This window comes from Podarcis cretensis (genome assembly GCF_951804945.1).
Source record: "Podarcis cretensis genome assembly, chromosome: 9".
Lineage (NCBI taxonomy): Eukaryota > Metazoa > Chordata > Lepidosauria > Squamata > Lacertidae > Podarcis > Podarcis cretensis.
In genome coordinates, this window is record NC_137178.1 from 2,270,852 (window position 1) to 2,291,454 (window position 20,603).

A 20,603-nucleotide genomic window follows, 5' to 3' on the forward strand; every position below is an offset into this window, starting at 1 on the left:
TTTTGACTATGGCAGACCAACACGGCTACCTATCTGTAATTTAATTCATTGTTAGCAACACAAAGCCAACATTACTGGTGAGCCTGGTAGTCGCTACAATTGCAGAAGAATCGCGGAAGTGGAGTTGGGAGGGGCTTCCAGGGATCATCAAGTCCAACCCCATATATATATATATATATATTGCCTGCCTATACTGTGTATGTGTATATATATCTAGGCAGGCGTCGCTCGCTTTTGCTTTTCTGGCTGTGGGGAAGTGGGGGGAGCTCCCCCTGCAGTGCGTCCTCCGAGCCGCCAGAGGCCCCCGCGGCGCTGTTTCTCGTCCGCCGCTCCTCTTCGCCGCGCCTCCCTCCCTCCGTGACGCGCCGCCTCCGACCCCTTCCTCCTCGGCCGGAAGTGGCGGGGCGGGGCCTCGGCTGCCGATCCGCCGGGCGAGGCGAGGCGAGGCGACGACGGCGGCGGCGACGATGTGGTTCATGTACGCGCTGAGCTGGCTCGCGCTGCTCATCCAGGCCGCCTTCGTCACGCTCGGCATCGGTGAGGAGGCCCCTCGGGACCAGGCGGAGGGGGAGGCCGCCGCCCTCCGTGCCCCCCTCGCGGCCACTCCCCCCCCGCATCCCCACAAGTGGTCTCTCCCTCCTCTCTCCTCCTCCCCCCTCTCGAGTACGGCAATGGTACGGCCCGACTCCGGCCGGCCAATAGGCGGTCGCGGCCTCCCTTCCCTCGCGCCCGGGGAAGAGGGGAGGGGGCGTGGCCGAGGAGCTGCGCCTGCGTCGAGCCTCCCCGTGCAGGGGCAGTCTACCCTGGAGAAGCCGCTGGGCGGGGGGGGGGGAATGGGGCCCGGCCGGCTCTCAGGCCAGTGGCCCATCCAGTTCAGCCTCCTGCGCTCACTGCCAAGTGCCTGTTGGGGGAAACCCGCAAGAGCATTTCTGGCCCCGGCCTGTGGGAGAAACCCAGCCAGATGGGCAGGGTGTTAATAAATTATTGTTATTATTATTATTACAGTGGTACCTCAGGCTACATACGCTTCAGCTTACAGACTCCGCTAACCCAGAAATAGTACCTCAGGTTAAGAACTTTGCTTCAGGATGAGAACAGAAATCGTGGGGCGGCGGCAGGAGGCCCCATTAGCTAAAGTGGTGCTTCAGGTTAAGAACAGTTTCAGGTTAAGAACGGACCTCCAGAACGAATTCAGTATGTAACCAGAGGTACCACTGTATTATTATTATTATTATTATTATTATTATTATTAGATAGCCCTACTTTCCCTCCATAAGGGACGTGGGTTGCGCTGTGGGTTAAACCAGAGAGCCTAGGACTTGCCGATCAGAAGGTCGGCAGTTCGAATCCCCACGACAGGGTGAGCTCCCATTGCTCGGTCCCAGCTCCTGCCAACCTAGCAGTTCAAAAGCACGTCAAAGCACAAAGCTTCTCTGGCGGGAAGGTAAACGGTGTTTCTGTGCGCTGCTCTGGTTCGCCAGAAGGGCTTAGTCATGCTGGCCACATGACCCGGAAGCTCCCTCGGCCAGTAAAGCGAGATGAGCACAGCAACCCCAGAGTTGGTCACGACTGGACCTAATGCTCAGGGGTCCCTTTACCTTCCCTCCACGAGTTGGCTTCGTTTCGTTTCTTTCCACTAAGGCCCTTCCCTCCCTCCCTCCCTCCCTCCCAGATTAATTCCCCTTTGAATGTGGCTTGGTCTGTTGCTGCAAATAGGCAGCCTACTAGGGACTGGCCAACTGGGTTTAGATGCCTTCGAAAGGAGATTAGAGCAATTAATGGAGGATCAATCCCTGGCTCTTAGGCAAGGGAGAAGCTGGTCTCTCTCTGATTATTGGTTGCTGGGGGCAACGTGGGGCAAGGCCTTCATTCCTTGCTTGCCGGATTTCGCGAAGAAGCCTCTTAGTTTGCACCTCTGCAGGAGGGGCATGAATTTAGGATGAAGTGAGGATCTCACTTTCGATCAGTGGCTGCAGTTGCTCCACCTTGGTAGTTTCACTCATTCTGTCCTGTTGTCTCCAAAGACTTTGTCCAAAGCTGACACTGAACAACCCCACTGGTGGAATGCTGCATTGACTGAGGATGGAAAGAGCATGGCAAAGGAAATTTAAGCACCATAAGTAAAACTTGCAGAATAAAGCATTGTTTTGCTTGCTGTGTAACTGTTGGAAGTGATGGAATCCTTGAGTGCTAAGACGAGGTATCTTGTGGGAAGACATGGACTTCTTTTTAAAGAGTGACAATCACATATTTATTGTGCTGCAAGCTGTTTTTCCGGAAAAGCTCAGAGATTTGAAATTTGAGGTGACAATGATTGCAAACTGAGTATTTGGCCTCAGCGCTTGATGTGAGCTGGGCATGTGAAACCCCAAGCTTCAGTTCCCATGGACCCACCAAAGCCAGAAGACCTGGAGTTTCTTACTCTTTTTGTAGTTCATAAATCAGAAGCCATGTGGCCAGAAGTTGTAGGAATTGTTGGTCTCAAGCTCCTTTTCTTCTCTCTTCCAGCGGCTGGCTTGTACTACTTGGCCGAGTTGATAGAAGAGTACACAGTGGCAACCAGCAGGATCATTAAGTACATGATCTGGGTAAGTCTTTGGCTGCCTTTGGAACAAGTTCCCTCCCTTATCTTATCAATGCCATCCAGTGATGCAAGCCTCGCTGGCACAGTGTGAGACTAGGAAGGCCAAAATAAGTTCCAGGGGGAGGAGTTCCTCAGGCGGCTTATTGGGGACAGAGAGAGAGAGAGTTGCTTGGCAAGAAGCTTGTTCCAAACAAAAGCTGAACTTGAAAAATAGTTCTTGCGTGAAGCCTAACAGCTTCTATGATCTTGCTGTCTTTCCTGCTGGCTGCTCACAGCTGCTTTGTTCCTTTCGCATTATTACTATTTATATTTATTCAATGCATTCAGCTGCAATCCTAACCCCACTTATCTGAGAGCAAGCCCCACTGAATTCAGTGGACTTTTGCGTAGGTGTGGTTCAGATAGCACTCATGGTCACTTTCCCCAAGAAGTCTCAAAGCAGCTTACAAAAATAAATGGCTGGTTCACTTTTGCCTGGGAGAAATGTCTTAGCCTGCTGCTGAAAAGAAGTCTGTGTCCGTGCCAGGCAAGTCTCCTTGGGGAGAGCATTCCATAAGCCACTACTGAAAAGGCCCTTCCTCTTTTTGGTACCCTCTTACGCCAGTGGTTCTCAAAGTGGGATTACCTTGGGGCTAAGAGACAAGGGCAGGCAGAGGGCGATGGAGGTGTAAATGATTCTCAGGCTTTGAAAAACTGGTATCACTCGATCAAATTTATCCATTTTCTTGAATTAATGAAACTAAATTGTTTTGATTGGATTTTGAAGGAATGTGCAATTAATTGTTGGGACGCAGGTGGCGCTGTGGGTTAAAGCCTCAGCGCCTAGGGCTTGCCGATCGAAAGGTCGGCGGTTCGAATCCCTGCGGCGGGGTGTGCTCCCGCTGCTCGGTCCCAGCGCCTGCCAACCTAGCAGTTCGAAAGCACCTCCGGGTGCAAGTAGATAAATAGGGACCGCTTACCAGCGGGAAGGTAAACGGTGTTTCCGTGTGCGACTCTGGCTCGCCAGAGCAGCGATGTCACGCTGGCCACGTGACCCGGAAGTGTCTCCGGACAGCGCTGGCCCCTGGCCTCTTAAGTGAGATGGGCGCACAACCCCAGAGTCTGTCAAGACTGGCCCGTACGGGCAGGGGTACCTTTACCTTTACCTTTATTTTGAATTTTATTGCATTGTCACATTCCTTCATGGGTTGTGCAAACCGCTATTGTGAATACAGTAATGCTTTTTATAGGGTGGGGTGGGTTGCACTGGGGATGAGTTTATGGAAGCAAGGGGTGGTGACCCAATAAAGTTTGGGAATGCCTGCTCTGAACTAAGATTGTATATATTTGTGTAAGTCCCCCAGAGGGGATTAGTTTTCCATGTGCATCTAAATGGATATAGAGCGAGCAGGATGGCACAGACCACAGAGAAACCAGACAGGCTGTTGGGTGAGATGGGAATCTTCCTTTTGTCTGTGGCCTGTTGGCATTTTCCCCTGCAGCAACAGCTTTCACTGACAATGGTGTCTTAGTTCTCCACAGCTGTGCTGGTTGGGCTGTACCTCTTTGAGCACTTCCCGGGCCTCATGGTGGGAGTGGGCCTCTTCACCAACCTGGTCTATTTTGGATTGCTGCAGACCTTCCCTTTCATCATGCTCACCTCTCCAAACTTCATCCTGTCCTGCGGTGAGTGCCTTTCAGATGCTGGGCACCAGATATGACAACCTCTAGTGTCAAAACAGCCTGTGCTGAATCTCCTCTGAGTCTGGAGGGTCTCAGCTCTTGCTTGAATCGATCTTGTGGCCAAGGAGCAAATTGCTCTGCCTTTGTCACTGTGTTCTTGCTCTCCCAGGTGGAAGATAGTCACTGTTTTTCCCCAGTGGATGAAGTGGGAGTCTTTGAGAAGGAGGCTTGTACCTTCAGGGGGGATCCCGATTTGGAAGTTGGTACAATGGATTGACCTGGAAAATTGTGCTGGCGTGTTACGCCTGTAGACAGGCAAGGCTCCATAGGTTGAGACCGGCTGCTTGAATGCTGCCTGGAAGGCTGGACAGCCCAAATAGGTGCCAGGGTATAGTGCAGCAACTGGCCACTTCCTTGGCGTTGGATCTGTTCTGGAGGTTTAGGCAGCTGCAGGAGGAGACCGGAGGAGGCTGTTGGCCTCATATAATGAGTGAATGAAGCTGGGGTTGCTTCATTTATCTTATCTGGACTGCTCTTCTGTGCTAAGGACAATGTTCGGTCCTTTTGGTCTGAGCTCCACCCTTCACTGAAGCAAAGGTTAAATGTGCATATTCTTCCTGTTACCATCCCCACCCATCAGCATTCAGAATGCAAACTTGCCTTCTTGCTTTTTTTACTCTGTAAAACACCTCGAACTCTGAAGGTGCCATGGAAATAATAACACTCATTCAGCTGCATCAACAAAACTAGGGTGTTTTCCTCCCCTCCTTTTTGCATAGTTACTCAATTCAGTTGCTTCTGTTTGAACCCAGGATTCAGAGGTTTTACATATTTCTGGGGTTGGAGTTTTGATCACAGGAACTAGCAATGGATTAGTGGCGATGGGCAGGAGGGAGGCATGGCTGAATCGGTATGCTGCTGGAGGTGCTGCTTCTCATCTTGTAATTTGCTTTTTTCCCCCAACTGGCAGTGTTGGTTGTGCTGAACCACTACTTAGCGTTCCAGTATTTTGCGGAAGAGTATTACCCGTTCTCAGAGGTAAGAGATGCCACTGGCTGTCCCATGGAGCTTGGGCATTGGGGAGGAGGGCAGAGGTGAGCTGCCATGCTAAATAATAATTTTAATAATTATTATTATATTATTTATACGCCGCTGGGTTTCCCCTGTTGGGTCTGCAGCACTTTTTCTAGTTTCTCTGGACCTAGCCAAAAGACAGCTGAAAGGTTTGAGAGTCTCATGGCAAAGCGTTTTTATGCTGGCTCTGGGTTGTTGCTGGTTTTGATGTTGATCTTAAAGGGCTCTTACTGCAATCTAAAGGGTGCCACCGTCTCAGCAGGCAGAGGCAGCTCTGTTCTATCACTGTCGGTCCAGTATACCTGAAGGAGCGTCTCCACCCTCATCGTTCTGCCCGAACACTGAGGTCCAGCTCCGAGGGCCTTCTGGCAGTTCCCTCACTGCGAGAAGCCAAGTTACAGGGAACCAGGCAGAGGGCCTTCTTGGTAATGGCAACCGCCCTGTGGAATGCCCTCCCACCAGATGTCAAAGAGAAAACCAGACTTTTAGAAGACATCTGAAGGCAGCCCTCTTTAGGGAAGCTTTTAATGTTTAATAGGTTATTGTATTTTAGTGTTCTGTTGGAAGCCTCCCAGAGTGGCTGGGGAAACCCAGCAAGATGGGCGGGGTATTAATAATAATAATAATAATAATAATAATAATAATAATAATAATAATAATTACCAAAGTGCTCCCATTTCGTGTTGCATGTGTAGCACCTCTGCTAAAAAGAGAAATGGACCAGTCTCCCATCTGACCTCACACTTGCACTGCTAGCTATTGAACCTGCCTCTGATTCACGGAGGAGAGGGCTTTTGATGGCTGCTATGCAGAACGGCTCTGCTCTGCCTTGCAGGCAGCAGAGCATCTGGATACAAGGTGCTGGGAACCAAAGGAGGGGAGAGGAGAGAATCCTGCTTGCTGGTTTCCCACAGGCATGTGGCTGGCCACTCTGAGGACAGGGCCACTCTTGTTCCCGGGGACTAAGACTCTGTCTCTCATGTGGCTTTCTGGGACCCTGTGGGTTTTATTTTATTTGCAGAGCAGGGTTGGTTGTGGCTCTTCTTGATGCTCTCTCCATGTTTCGCCCCCAGGTGCTTGCCTACTTCACCTTCTGCCTGTGGCTAATCCCCTTTGCCTTCTTTGTTTCCTTGTCAGCTGGGGAGAATGTGCTGCCTTCCACGGTGCAACCAGGAGGTGAGTTCCGCAGGCCTGGCCTTTACAGCCCCTGCCTTCCCCTGGCCTGGTGGCCTACAGGTGTTTGGGAATTTCTGGGGAGGGGACGTCTTCAGCTCAGTGGCAGAAGCACACAGGCTTTCTGTGCTAAAGGTCCCAGGTTCAGCTCCTGGTGCCTCCAAGTGAGGCTGTGGATGCCCCCTGCCTGAAATCCCAAACAACTGGTGAAATCCCAAGTGCTGGGATGATGGGAGTTGTGGTCCAAAACATATTTCAGACACCAGGTTGAGAGGCCTGCTAACCAGAATGGTGGGAACTCTGTAGCAGATTCTGCGGCTGAAATAAATGACTTGTATTATTATTTCACATTCCCTAGATGTATAGCAGAATTTGCTGGAAAGAACAGGGGATGGAGGAGGCGGCAGCTGTGCAAGTCAGGGCTGGTGGTGACTGAAGTGGTTGGGGTTGGGCTGGTGGCTTTAGATTTTAGGAAATTTTAAGCTTACCAATGCCACCTTAAGGACAAGAAAGTTGACTTTCTGGATATGTGGATGCACAGAATGCCAAGAGAGTGCCCTGTCTTCCCTTCAGCCCAGCCAACTGATCAAATCTCCTAGGCAAAGGGGCACACTCCCAATCTGGGCTATTGAGCAATGCCTCCCAGGAACTACAAGTCTCATAGTGCAGTGCTTAAAGGCAACGGCTACAGCAGGACTCTCTCTCTCTCTCTCTCTCTCTCTCTATCTATCTCTTTCTCTCCCTCCCCCCCCCAATTGATGATGTGATGACTCCCTGGGTTTTTCTCTCTCTCCTCAGACGATGTGGTATCGAACTACTTCACGAAAGGGAAGAGAGGGAAGCGGTCTGGCATCCTGGTCATCTTCTCGTTCATTAAGGAAGCCATCTTGCCCAGCCGCCAGAAGATGTATTGAGCCCTCCTCCCAGCCGCCCCTCAGTGTCTTCTGCTCACGAGGGAACACACTCACCCCAAGTGAAGCGAGAGGCCTTCCCCCCACCTTTCGCCTGTCCATGGGACACGTTTGGGATGAACAGACCGTAAATTGCCGGGCAAGCAGCTGCAGGCCTGGGCGGCCCACTCTCCGGGGTGGTTGTGCTTTCTTGACAGCCTGCTTGTGAGGCGTGTGTGGCCAAGGAAGGCAGCAGCCCTGTCCAAATCTGGATCCTGCGTCTTTTAAACTGGATGGAGCCCCGCAATGAGCTGCTGCTGTCTTCTTCACGTTTAAAAGCCAAAAACATTTTGCAAAAGGTGCTTTTGTCTATGGACTCACCTCTTCCTTGGGGTGAAGGTGTTCCAAGGTTTGACCGGGGTTCGAATGGACTTAATGATCGACACACCCAAGCCCTTCCCACTGCCAAGATTCTTCCAAAGAGTTTTATTTGTCGAAATCCATGGAGAAGCAATGGAGAGACTGGCTTTTCATAGACACTACTTGTTCAAAACATATCGTGACTTTGTAGGGGAGAGTTGAGCAGGAGCCCAGAATCCTACATGTCTCTTTCTCATTTTTTGGAGGCAAATCTGTGATCAGAATTTGTGCAAATGGATCTTGCCTCAGTGACTAGGAAGTGGGAACCCCCTCTTGCCCCATTTTGACTGGGCAGTCCTTTCAAGGACGCTTCGGGGGGGGGGGGTGATATGTGTGGAGGCTGTAGACATAACTTCATTTGGCAATTTAGGGATGATCATTTGAACAGATTTCCTAGAGCTGCACTGTTCTTGCAGCACTCGAGGTAATAAATTGAAAGCCCTGTTTTTTTTAAAAAAGATTGCTAGCATATCTTCTCCCCCTGCCCATTCAACGGTTTTAATAACCTGGAAGAATGCCTTCATGAGTGAAAATCAAGCTTCATAAAACATTGGGAGAAGAGGACAATGAAAGTGCAAATAAGAAACCTGGAGTGCAAAGGGCTTTTTTTGTTTTCATCCAGGCGTGGAATCTGGTTCCTCCAGTTTCCATTTGGTTTCTTAAGCCGTGGGCAGACACCTCCTCAAGTATTCTAGGATGGTTTCTGAAGAAAGAGGGCTCTGCTGCTGCTGCTGCTGCTGCTGCCCGCTGTGTTGTGGATGCTGACGACAATACCACCTTGTTCTCTCTTAAATTAATGGACGTTTTGGTTTCTGTCTGAGCACACCGTCTGTGTTAATAAAGGTGTTAGGTGAAATTTGCCTTAAAAGCGAAGAAGGGCGAGCCGCTCTGTCCTCTCACGGGTTCCTGGCGGAAGCTGGAGTGGACAGTCCTCTGGAATGGCGGGGTGTTCCTCTCTGGGCTGTTGCTTCGGCCCAAGGACCTCTTGGAAGGGGGTTCCTGGGGTCTGGGCAGGAGCCAAAGCTTCTGGTGTGGGCTGAAGCATCTCCAGAGTGGACCCAACGCTTGCCGCTTTCAGGTGTGTTGTGGGCCAACCCAGAAGTGGTGTGTTTGCTTTCCACCTCCTTGCCAAGGAACCCTGTGAGCTGGTTTGTTTTTTTAAAAAAGAAAATACTTTCCCTTTATCAGGCACTTCCTTTGAAAGCCTTTGCCAGCATGTCAGCCTCTTGGCTATAGGGGGAGGACAAGTCTAGCCTATCCGGAGTCCCCTGTCTGGCAGTTTGACGTACAGTGGTACCTCGGGTTACATACGCTTCAGGTTACAGACTCTGCTAACCCACAAATAGTACCTCGGGTTAAGAACCTTGCTTCAGGGTGAGAACAGAAATCGTGCTGCGGCAGTGGGAGGCCCCATTAGCTAAAGTGGTGCTTCAGGTTAAGAACAGACCTCCAGAACGAATTAAGTACGTAACCAGAGGTACCGCTGTACAGGGGTTTCATTCATTCCTGGAGCTGGTTCTGTTCCTATGTAAAGTCCCAGTTGAGGTCCCTAGTGTGTTCACCTAAAATGACTCACCTTGGGAGTCATTTTGGAATCACAGCTGTCCATGGAGGCACAGGTCAAATCTGTATCCAGGGCAGGTGTGTACCAGCTCCATCTGGTACGCAGGCTGAGACCCTATCTGCCAGCAGACTGTCTGGCCAGAGTGGTACATGCTCTGGTTATCTCCTGCTTGGACTACTGCAATGCGCTCTACATGGGGCTACCTTTGAAGGTGACTCGGAAACTACAACTAATCCAGAATGCGGCAGCTAGACTGGTGACCGTGAGTGGCCGCCGAGACCACATAACACCGGTCTTGAAAGACCTACATTGGCTCCCAGTACGTTTCCGAGCACAATTCAAAGTGTTGGTGCTGACCTTTAAAGCCCTAAACTGCCTCGGCCTGGAAGCCGCCCAGAGTGGCTGGGGAGGCCCAGCCAGATGGGTGGGGTATAAATAATAAATTATTATTATTATTATTATTATTATTATTATTATTATTATTATTACCTAAAGAGCCTGCAATAACTGGCTTAGGAAAGCGCTTGGGAGCCCCTTTCAGCCAGAGCAGTGCATTCTGGGGTGAGGTAGACCCTTTGGCCTGACTTGGCAGAAGGCGTGGGCAGGGACACACGGAGGCACCTGTGCCCGCCTGCATGCACATATATGACCCATCAGCCATGCTTTCTGTCACACACAATCCAGCACTCTTAACCTTAATCAGGCGGTGGGGGAGAACTTATTGCAGAGGTTGGGGAGGTTGGGAGCCAGTGTGGTGTAGTGGTTAAGAGCGGTGGACTCGTAATCTGGTGAACCGGGTTCGCTTCCCCGCTCCTCCACATGCAGCTGCTGGCTGACCTTGGGCTAGTCACACTTCTCTGAAGTCTCTCAGCCCCACTCACCTCACACAGTGTTTGTTGTTTGTGGGGGAGGAAGGGAAAGGAGAATGTTAGCCGCTTGGAGAGTCTTTCGGGTAGTGATAAAGCAGGATATCAAATCCAAGCTTTTCTTCCCCATGTGTTGCAAGCAAGGTCCTATGCCGAAAACAGCCCCCCATGCCGCATTTAGGCTTGACAAATAGTGCTGCTGGAGCTGAGGCTGTTTTCTAATTAGGGCAAGGGGGTGGCGGCTCCGTTACTTAACGGCACATTTGGGCTTGACAAAATAGCTGTTGCAGCGCTAGCAGGGAGTAGAGGCGGCTGGCTGAAGAGATCCCTCAGCCCCAGGGGCAGCCTGCCCCGTTTCACCCAGAGGGGAACCTGGAATATGCTGCTGTACTCCTCACCCCAACCCATCCTCCTGCTGCACCACCCCAGCCCTTCTGCTGCCACTGGAATGCCCCTCTCGCCAAGCGTCGGCAAGAGTGGAGTGTTCTGGCGGTGGCAGAAGCAGTGAGGCAGGGATGCCATCTCCGGCACCTGCTTCACCCTGCCTCATGAGTGGGCTGGCACTATTCATGCTCCATCCCTTCTGTTGGTGCTGAGATGGGCCCAGCTGCCTGACTTAATACAAGGCACATTCCTAGGGTGAGACTTTGCACACATCCTGGCGCAGCTTTTGGGCCGCTCGTCCTGCCACCACCTACAACGGCATCTGCCGCTCGCCAGCGCAGGCACCGGCGCCGCGGCTGGGAGAGTGCAGCTGTCAGCGGCTGCGGAGGGACAAGCGACCCAAAAGGGCCGGCTGGCTCTGGAGAGGTGCAGTCCAGCCCAAACCCCTTCCTCCACCATTGGCAGGGCAGGGAGAAGCCAGGAGGGAGGGAGGAGACGCCATGGTGTGTGAGAGGGAAGGGGGGGAAATGGTGCCGGAAAAAACGGTGGTGCCGGAAAAAAATTAACTAAGAAACAGAATTGTCGATCCATGGAACGTCCGTGTAAGGGCCGGATCCTGAGGGCAATTGGGCCGGATCCAGCCTGCAGACCGTAGTTTGCTGACCCCAAGCTAGATTGTGCTATGCCCCATGTGGACAGCCCACTCCCAGCCTTATTGCTGGCTGTTGTGCTTAAGAGGCGGTGATGCCATTCAAGAGCGGTGGGCGGACTTCGTCCAGGCTGTGGACTCTGCTGTAGCAGTGGCTCTCCCCCCTTGGCTGCGGGGACTTTCCTATGCATGGGACAAGGGCACACTTTGCTTGTATGCTCCTCCAAAGACAAATCTGAGGGAGGTGGTGGAAGAAACTCTGGAACTCCCTTCTGCAGGAGGCAATGATGGTCCCCAGTCTAGGTGGATTTGAAAGTGGCTTTGAAAGCGGATTAGACAAATCCATGGGGGAGAGGGCTATTGAAGGTTGCTAGCCATGACAGCTGTATGCTCTTGCCTCCACAGTTGGAGGCAGCCATGCTTCTGAATCCCGGCTGCTGAAAACCACAGCAGGGGAGAGTGGCTATTGTGCTCAAATCCTGCTTGCGGGTTTCCCATAATGGGCATCTGTCTGGCCATTGTGAGAACTGGGCTGGATGGGCCACTGGCCTGATCCAGCAGGCTCTTCTCGTGTTCTTAAGAATCCTTACAGTTTTCCCAAAGGTGGGGCAGCTGCCCCATAAGAGGCCAGTACTCTGAGCCGACTAGGCTCTGTAGGCTTTAATCCCTCTGCTATACAGCCCTGACTACAGAATGTCTTAGAACTGAAAAGAACCAGCCCAACAACTCTTCACTAGTGGAGTCTGATGCTGCGTATTTAGCTCATCGTGCTGACCCTTGCAGAACTGAATAATTTGCTTTACAGCTGCAAAATGTTTTGAAAGCCAGCTTCCTCAAGGCTTTTGTGTTCTGCACACTCCTGTCCTCTAGAGGGTGCAAGCAACACACACAACTGCAACTGCTAGGTTGGCAGGAGCAGGGACCAAGCAACAGAAGTTCATCTTGTTGCGGGGATTCGAACCGCCGACCTTCTGATTGGCAAGCCCGAGGCTCAGTGGTTTAACCCACAGCGCCACAAAAACAAGCATTAAATAAGCTGGTTTAATGCCCCCCCCCCACCTCGCCTGGTGCAAATGTTCTCATAGCAAACTGTTTCAATCCAGACTCATCAATAATAATAATCAAATGATTATTTCCAGCCCTGCTGGGCTCTGCTGCAAAACTGGGGCAGGCACATATTTTTGTGCTGGGCTAGCGAACTACCCCACGGGTGAATCTTGGTGGCTGCTGCCTTTGCTCTGGGTAGAGGAGGAAGAGGAGATGTCTTTGCCGCTGGCGCTGCCCGACTCCAGCCTTGGGAAGAGCACTTGGGGGTCGCTGTAGGTGGCAAGGTGGGCCTTCAGCGTGCCCAGAAGGGCCGGGTCCACCGTCTGCCTCAGGCTCAGTGCCATCTGATCGGTCCAGCGATGCTCAGGGCCGGGGCGGCGCCTGTGCTGCAATCCAAATATGTGCTGGGGCCTGAGATCCCCCGGGACATCCAAACGGGTCGCCCGGGTGTCGGGATAGAGGCTCTTCTTGAGGACCTCAAAGGGCAGGTCAGGCATGTCCAGGATCTTGCCGATGCCGTCGACCTGGATCTCGGGGTCGCCATAGCCGTTCTTGTAGAGGAAGAGGTAGGAGGTGAAGTCGTGCTCCGCGGGCGGGTCAGGATGGATGCCCAGCCGCACAGTCTCTGGCCGGCTGATGCAGGTGGCCGGCAGGGAGGCTAAGTTGGTGCTGACGTTCCACGGCCGGCACCGCCGGTCCTTCCGCAGCTGGTAAGTGTCGTCCACTCTCAGCGGGACTATTTCTTCGAAGGAGAGGATCGGGCTGGTCTTCTTCCGCGTTCCTCTGCGAGGGAGCACAGACTTCCGCTTCGTGTCCAGGCAGCGCACGATCCTGGCCGGAGGCGGAGGCAAATGCTTTTTGGCCAGCCACTCATCAAAGGCCAGTTTGTTGCTGAGATTTATCTCCATCTGTAATGAAAGGACAAACAAGGCAGTGGGCAAAGTTCTGCGCGGACACTGAGGTCCAGCTCTGAGGGCCTTCTGGTGGTTCCCTCCCTGCAAGAAGCCAAGTTACAGGGAACCAGGCAGAGGGCTTTCTCGGTAGTGGCACCTGCCCTGTGGAATGCCCTCCCACCAGATGTCAAAGAGAAAAATAACTACCAAACTTTTAGAAGACATCTGAAGGCAGCCCTGTTTAGGGAAGCTTTTCATGTTTAATAGGTCATTGTATTTTAGTGTTTTGTTGGAAGCCACCCAGAGTGGCTGGGGAAACTCACCCAGATGGGCGGGGTATAAATAAATTATTATTATTATTATTATTATTATTATTATTATTATTATTATTATATCAATGAAGAGGAGAAACGCCATGGTGCATCTGCAGCAGCAAAACTGGAGACACCTTCATTTGCCCCAGCTGCAACAAAACATATCTCTCCCCTGTTGGTCTCTACAGCCAGAGACAGCGCTGTAACTCCCCAATGGTTTGCCCTCTCTTAAACAGCCCAGCCATGTGGCGTAAGGAGCACTGGTAACCGAAACGACCATGAAGGGGGCTTTGCCTGTGCCCATCCATGCTGCTGCTTACCTGCTCTCTTTTAAGGAATTCAATTTTCTGCACCTCGCACTCCTCCTTGATCTTGTTCAGTTTGGCGACCTGCTGGACAAAGTGCGCTTTGTCTGCTTTCCACATGGCGCTGGCGAGACACCTGTGGAGGCAGAGCACCACCCTGGATGAGTGCAGGAGGAGGAGGATCTGCCTCAGGTGACTGGCAGAGAAAGACCTGCATCATCGTCCCATATCGCAAAGCTCCCCTGCTGGTATCCGTATCGTTTCCTGCACAGATGTTTCTATGGCAGGGGTCCCCAAACTAAGGCTGACTCGTTTATCCAGCCCGTGGCGACCCCTGCTGCCCGCTGCCGCCGCCCACTCTTACCGGCGCTGTGCTGTGCGGCTGCCTACTTCTGGGTCGGAGGAGCACCGGAAATAGCTTGTGCGCATGTGCAAGCGTTATTTCCGGTGCACATCCGGGTCAGAGGAGGCCCGTGCACATGCGCACAAGCTATTTCCGGTGCTCCTCTGACCCAGGAGTGCGCCGTAACTAGTGTGTTTGCACGTGTATGGACACGCATTCTCCAGCCCGCTGTGCGATTGGTGCGGGAGAACCAGCTCGAGGTGGGGTAAGTTTGCTGACCCCTGTTCTAGAGCACTGAGAGCCTGTAGAAAGACTTGGGAAGCATAAGGTCACACGGCTAAGCAAAGGAGGGACTCTGTTGCTGGAAAGCACAGGAAGGGAGAGCAAGTGTCTGTTGGGCTCAGGCCCTGCTTCTGGGCTTCCCCTTGAACAGGAGCCTGGGCCAGAGGGACCACTGGCCTGATCCAGCACTCGGACTCTTCTTATTCTCCTTTGATGCTCTGAGGATCATATGTAGGAGCTCCAGATTCCCAGGGGCTTCTTGCTTGTGCCAGGAATCTCATGTATACCAAAGTGGAAAATATAGACGCAGGGATGTAGCAGATGCTTTATTCTGAATCAGATCATTGACCCATCTAATTCAGCATTGCACTGACTGGCAGCAGTGGCCGTGCAGGATTCCAGGCAGGGAGTCATTCCCAGACCAACCTGCAGGTGCCAGGGATGGAGCCTGGGGGCTCCCCGGCCAAGGAATGCACAAGGCAGAGGGTCAACCCTTTATTGTCCAAGGTAACAGTCACATCTACAGCTCTGGAGAAGCACGCACACCAACTTTGCGTCTAGGCAGCTGTTCCTGAGTCTGCGCTCTATAGAGCAGTTGCAGAATCTGGGTAACACTTCCCTTCCACCAGTTTATATAATTCCGCCCGTCGGGCTGCATGCATGTAGCCAGAGACTGAGCCTGGGTGGAAACTGCCTCTTCTCTTCTCCTTTCAGTCCCCTCCTGGTTCTGGGAGACAGTGGAGCAGGAGAAGGTGGGGAAGCACCCAGCCCTTCACTTCCCTGGCCTGCGTCTTCCTCCTCCTCCTCCAGCTCTGAAGCTTCCCCTGCCTCTGATCCTTACTTCCTAAATCAGGCTCCCTGCCTGGGTGCGCACCCATCAGCAGATGCTCTGCTGAGCTATGCTCCTTCCCCAAAGCAGAACTAGGATTCCTTCTCGCAACCCGCAAGCAACATTAAAAAATAAAATAAAAAAATTCAAAGGCAATATAGCTTTTTGCAGCCTAGGACCCACATACCTACGGGACCGCCTCTCCTGGTATGTCCCGCGGAGGACCTTAAGGTCCACAAATGACAACACTTTGGTGGTCCCAAATCACAAGGTGGTTAGATTGGTTTCAACTAGGGCCAGGGCCTTTTCAGCACTGGCCCCGACTTGGTGGAACGCTCTATCACAAGAGACTAGGGCCCTGCGGGACTTGACATCTGTGGGACTTGACAGGGCCTGCAAGACAGAGCTGTTCCCCCTGGCCTTTGGTTCAGACTCGGTCTGACCCTTATGTTTCCCTCCCCTTATGGTCTTGATTTATCAGCTACTTTAAAATGAGGCTGCATTTTAACCTGTACAGTGGTACCTCGGGTTAAGTACTTAATTCGTTCTGGAGGTCCGTACTTAACCTGAAACTGTTCTTAACCTGAAGCACCACTTTAGCTAATGGGGCCTCCTGCTGCCGCTGCACCGCCAGAGCCCAATTTCTGTTCTTATCCTGAAGCAAAGTTCTTAACCTGAAGCACTATTTCTGGCTTAGTGGAGTCTGTAACCTGAAGCGTATGTAACCTGAAGCGAATGTAACCCCAAGGTACCACTGTATTTTAATTCCCCCCTTTTCCTCTCCCCCCCCCTTTTCTCCCTGTTATGTTTTTACTGTGATTTTATTGGTGTTAGCCGCCCTGAGCCTGGCTCTGGCCGGGGAGGGCGGGGTATAAATAAAAAATGTTATTATTATTATTGTTATTAGTAATAATTAAGGGCAGGACTGGGTGCACTTGACTTGCAGCACACAGGTGGGCACCTGGCGTATGCCCACAATGCCCCCTGGCATCGCCGCCTCTGGCCCATCCCGCCTTGATACAAAATACTCACTTGGCACAGGACCTGTGGCCCCACATCCTGCACAGGTCAATGGGCTTCTGGCCCTCATAGTCCCGGATATGGACATCGGCCCCGGCCTTGATCAGTTCCCAGATGCAATTCTCACGCCCCTCGCTGGCCGCCTTGTGAAGTGGAGACACCCCACTTTGGTTCTGCCTGGAAAACAAGAATGCAGGGTTCCATTGCTTTTTGCGGAGTCAGCTGCAGAATGTTTTCAGGAATCCGAATCAGTTTGCCCAAGATGAATCACAAAACGGTTATGAAGGGCAGAAAACACAATCCAGAGCAAAAAGGCCATTGTCCCAGAGGACTAAGGGCTCTCTGCTCCTCCAGTTTTAAACGCCTTAGAACCGTGAGTGCTCATCATGATATAAAGCGAATGAAACAAAATAAAAACTTTTGACAAGTTCATGGAGGAGGAATGGGCAAGGTTGACTGGTCTGCCTCCACAATTGAAGGCAGCAATGCTTCCGTGGTCCCAATTGCTGGACACCACAAAAGGGAATATTTGCCCCTTTGCTCAGATCCTGCTCGCAGGTTTCCTAGAGGCAACCGTCATTATTATTTATTAAATTTTTATACTGCCCTATGCCTGTAGATCTCAGGGCGGTTCATGGTATAAATGAGTGGCAACCCAGTCAGATGGGTGGGGTACAAAAAAGTTATTCCTATTATTATTAAAATTATTAAATTACAACATAAAAAGCACAAAACACATAATAAAAATAAGAAGAAAATAAAACCAATAATCCCCCCTCCTGCAACACATTTAAAAGGGCATGGGATGTCAATCAGCCAAAGGCCTGGTCGAAGAGGAAAGTTTTCGCCTGGCACCTAAAGGTGTACAATGAAGGTGTCAGGCAAGCCTCCCTGGGAAGAGCATCCCACAAAAGGGGAGCCACCACGGAAAAGGCCCCGTTCTCATGCTGCCCCTCTCTGGACCTCTCGAGGAGGAGGCACACAAAGAAGGGCCTCAGAGGATGATCTCAGGGTCTGGGTAGGTTCTGACAGCAAGAGGCAGTCCTTGAGGTATTGTGGTCCTGAATCATTTACAGATTTATAGGTCAAAACCAGCACTTTGAATTGGGCACAGAAACTAATTGGCAGGCAATGCAGTCACTTTCCAGCCCCTGTGAGAACAGGATGCTGGACTGGATGGGCCACTGGCCTAATCCTGTTCTAAGCAGAGATGAAATGCTCCCCATCCTCAGTAGGGCTGGCTGTGAACGACGGAGATTGGGGCTTGTCCATCACTTAGCCCAGGCTTCCGCAGCCTCGCCCCTCCAGATGTTTTGAGACTACCATTCCCATCATCCCTGACCACTGGTTCTGCTAGCGAGGGATCATGGGAGTTGTAGGCAAAAAACATCTGGAGGGCTGAGGTTGAGGAAGCCGGACTTGGCCCTTTTTTCGCTGTGCCTGCCCCGTGACCGAATGACTGCCGCTCCCCCTCCAGGGAAATCCCACTAAGGAACGAGGCTCCGCTTTGCCCCTCCTGCGCATAGCCGGGTGCGCACGAGGGAACGACGGGAAGGGGAGGCAAGGACCGCCCATCTCACACGTTGACGTTGGCCTGTTTCTTGATGAGGTACTGCAGGCACTCCAGCGCCGCATTCCGGCTCTCCTTGCTCAGCACCAGGTGGATGGGCCTCCAGCCCGTCAGGCTGGCCAGGTTCACGTCGACATTGAATTTCTCCACCAGCATCTGAATGCAGTCCAGGCGCCCATACAAAGCTGCCGTGTGCAGCGCGGAGAAGCCCTGGCAGAAGAGAAGACCTTTGAAGGTGACCTGGAAACTGCAACGAATCCAGAATGTGGCAGCTAGACTGGTGACTGGGAGCTGCCGCCGAGACCACATAACACCGGTCCTGAAAGACCTACATTGGCTCCCAGTACGTTTCCGAGCGCAGTTCAAAGTGTTGGTGCTGACCTTTAAAGCCCTAAACGGCCTCAAAGGCCCAGTAGACCTGAAGGAGCATCTCCACCCCCATCGTTCTACCCGGATACTGAGATCTAGCGCTGAGGGCCTTCTGGCGTTTCCCTCCCTGCAAGAAGCCAAGTTACAGGGAACCAGGCAGAGGGCCTTCTCGGTGGTGGCACCCGCCCTGTGGCACGCCCTCCCATCAGATGTCAAAGAGATAAAAAACTACCTGACATTTAGAAGACATCTGAAGGCAGCCCTGTTCATGGAAGCTTTTAATGTGTGACATTTTAATGTATTTTTAATATTTGTTGGAAGCCGCCCAGAGTGGCTGGGGAAACCCAGCCAGATGGGCAGGGTACAAATAAATAATTATTATAGGTTTAGCAAAATCCTCTGAGTATAACCCTCAGTTTTCCTCTCTGCTTTCCAGAAAGAATTTCTTCCATTCATGGGGGACCTCCTGGGATGGGACAGAGAGCAAGTCCATACAGTATTCACACGTTCAAGCGCAGTGAAGTCCTTGTTTGTAGGGGCATTTCACAAATCTCCCCTCGCCCAACTGTTCACAACAGATCAAAACCCAACACTGGAAATAAAGTGAGTGTTAACCTAGCCTTACTCTCTGGCAACACTGACAGAAAAGTCTGGGTTCGGATCTGCCCCTTTATCTATTCTTGCCTGGTCCCTATGCCATCCTTTGGCAAGTTGGTGAATGCTGATCTGCTCTCTCCCACTGGAATTGCAACCAGAATGGCTTATAAAGCAACCTCGAATTTGCACACTTAATACCCGTATATGCACTGAGGATCTTGAGGAGGCAATATATTTATTTTCATAAATTTTATACACTGCTTGATTGGTGTGTGTGTGCGCCAAACCTCAAAGGGGTTTACAAAAGGACATACCAAAGAAATCAAGGAAGATTTAGAACAATAGTATAAAACAGTTTTTAAAAGTTAAAACACTAAAACAGGTTAAAATCTACACCGCTTTCTGAGCGTCTGGCTAGCCTTGCCTAAGCAAGAATGTTTTTAGCAGGCGCCAAAAATAACACAGCGAAGGCACCTCCTGGATCTCAACAGGCAGGGAGTTCCGAAGTGTGGATCAGACTGCATGTGCCCCCAATCGCACCCCAAATCCGTGCAAACAAGGTGATATTTACATTAATGTCGGCCTGAGTCGGGCTTTCGGCTTTTTGGATACAGATCTTGAGCCAGTGAACTTGTCCGCTGCTGGCTGCGTACTGTGAGTCTTTCGACAGGACCCTTGCTGGAGCCTGCTTAGAGAACTTGCTAGGGAGAAGACTGAAGAAGAAGATGGAAAAGGTATGGCCATGTCAATCACCCCTTTTGGACACATTTGCAAAATCCAAGGACCTGGGAGACAGAGCACACTCCATCATTGGCTCTGCTGCATCAGGAATCTTCTCCCCTCGGCTGTGGGAATTGGGCCGATACAGGGGCATCTGAATACTCCAATTACTTTCCCTTGGTGTAACAGGGCCCATGTTTTGTAGCCTTGTTGTACTTAACCTTTATGTCTGTGCCATAAAATAGTTCAAGTAGCTACCTCCCACAAATTCACTTCCTTGCGGTTTATTTTATGTCTGTATATGGACCATCAGATCCTGTTTGATGACACTACATTTTGCAGAATCTCTTGCACAGTGGTACCTTGGTTCTCAAACGGCTTGATACTCAAACAGCTTGGAACCCAAACACTGCAAAACCAGAAGTAAGTGTTCCGGTTTAGGAACTCTTTTCAGAAGCCAAACATGCTCTGTTTTGAGCGCCACACTTCCATTTTGAGTGTTACGCTGAAGTCTGTTCTGTCTGATTTTGCTATTTATTTTGCGTTTTTGTTTTTGTGGCTTTTTTGTTTTGTTTTTGTGGCTGGGTGGAACCCAGTTCAGCTACTGATTGATTGATTGATTGATTGTGTGACTGCAGTACATTGTTTATTGCTTTCATTTTATGGCTCAAGGGTATCGTTAGATAGTAAAATTCATGTTAAATTGCTGTTGTAGGGGTTGTTTTTAAAAGTCTGGGACGGATGAATCCATTTTGCATTCCTTTCTATGGGAATCCCAAAGGACAGCCTCTGTGGGAGGGAGATGGGCACCAACTGCCTCTAAAATGGGCCAGCCGGCCAGTATAGTTAGAGATTGGTGCTGAAGCTTTGATCTTCCTCTTCCCTCCCTGTACCTTTGCCCTCTTGTGCTGTGTCTTTCCTTGAGGTTAGAATTGCAGCAGTTGACTGTGCGCAAGCCTTTAAGGCTGGAGAGCAGGATGCAAACAAACAAAACAAAACAAACAAACAAACAAATAAAGGCATGTGTGGCTAAAACGATGATTGGCAG

General features: G+C 51.2%; 2 protein-coding genes across 4 annotated transcripts; one reads left to right on the forward strand and one right to left on the reverse strand.

The window, feature by feature from the left end:
• The first annotated feature begins 371 nt into the window (after nt 1-371).
• Nucleotides 372-8,679, forward strand: TEX261 (testis expressed 261). 2 transcript variants are annotated; one of them, XM_079991223.1, is made up of 6 exons: nt 372-537; nt 2,509-2,588; nt 4,096-4,249; nt 5,217-5,284; nt 6,458-6,496; nt 7,292-8,679. In XM_079991223.1, the coding sequence occupies exons 1-6, from the start codon at nt 468-470 to the stop codon at nt 7,610-7,612; spliced, it is 732 nt and encodes a 243-aa protein (XP_079847349.1). In that variant the 5' UTR covers nt 372-467; the 3' UTR covers nt 7,613-8,679. The 2 variants fall into 2 exon arrangements, with proteins under 2 accessions (XP_079847349.1, XP_079847350.1); XM_079991224.1 differs by having other exon boundaries at nt 6,394-6,496; nt 7,292-7,532.
• A 3,656-nt stretch (nt 8,680-12,335) lies between these two features.
• On the reverse strand, nt 12,336-20,603 carry ANKRD53 (ankyrin repeat domain 53). Of its 2 annotated transcripts, none has more exons than XM_079991024.1 (5): nt 19,407-20,603; nt 17,880-18,079; nt 16,312-16,476; nt 13,841-13,982; nt 12,336-13,221 (listed from the first exon to the last, which is right to left on the reverse strand). In XM_079991024.1, exons 2-5 carry the CDS (start codon nt 18,023-18,025, stop codon nt 12,466-12,468), a joined length of 1,209 nt encoding a protein of 402 aa, XP_079847150.1. In that variant the 5' UTR covers nt 18,026-18,079; nt 19,407-20,603; the 3' UTR covers nt 12,336-12,465. The 2 variants fall into 2 exon arrangements, with proteins under 2 accessions (XP_079847150.1, XP_079847151.1); XM_079991025.1 differs by having other exon boundaries at nt 13,841-13,961; nt 19,407-20,594.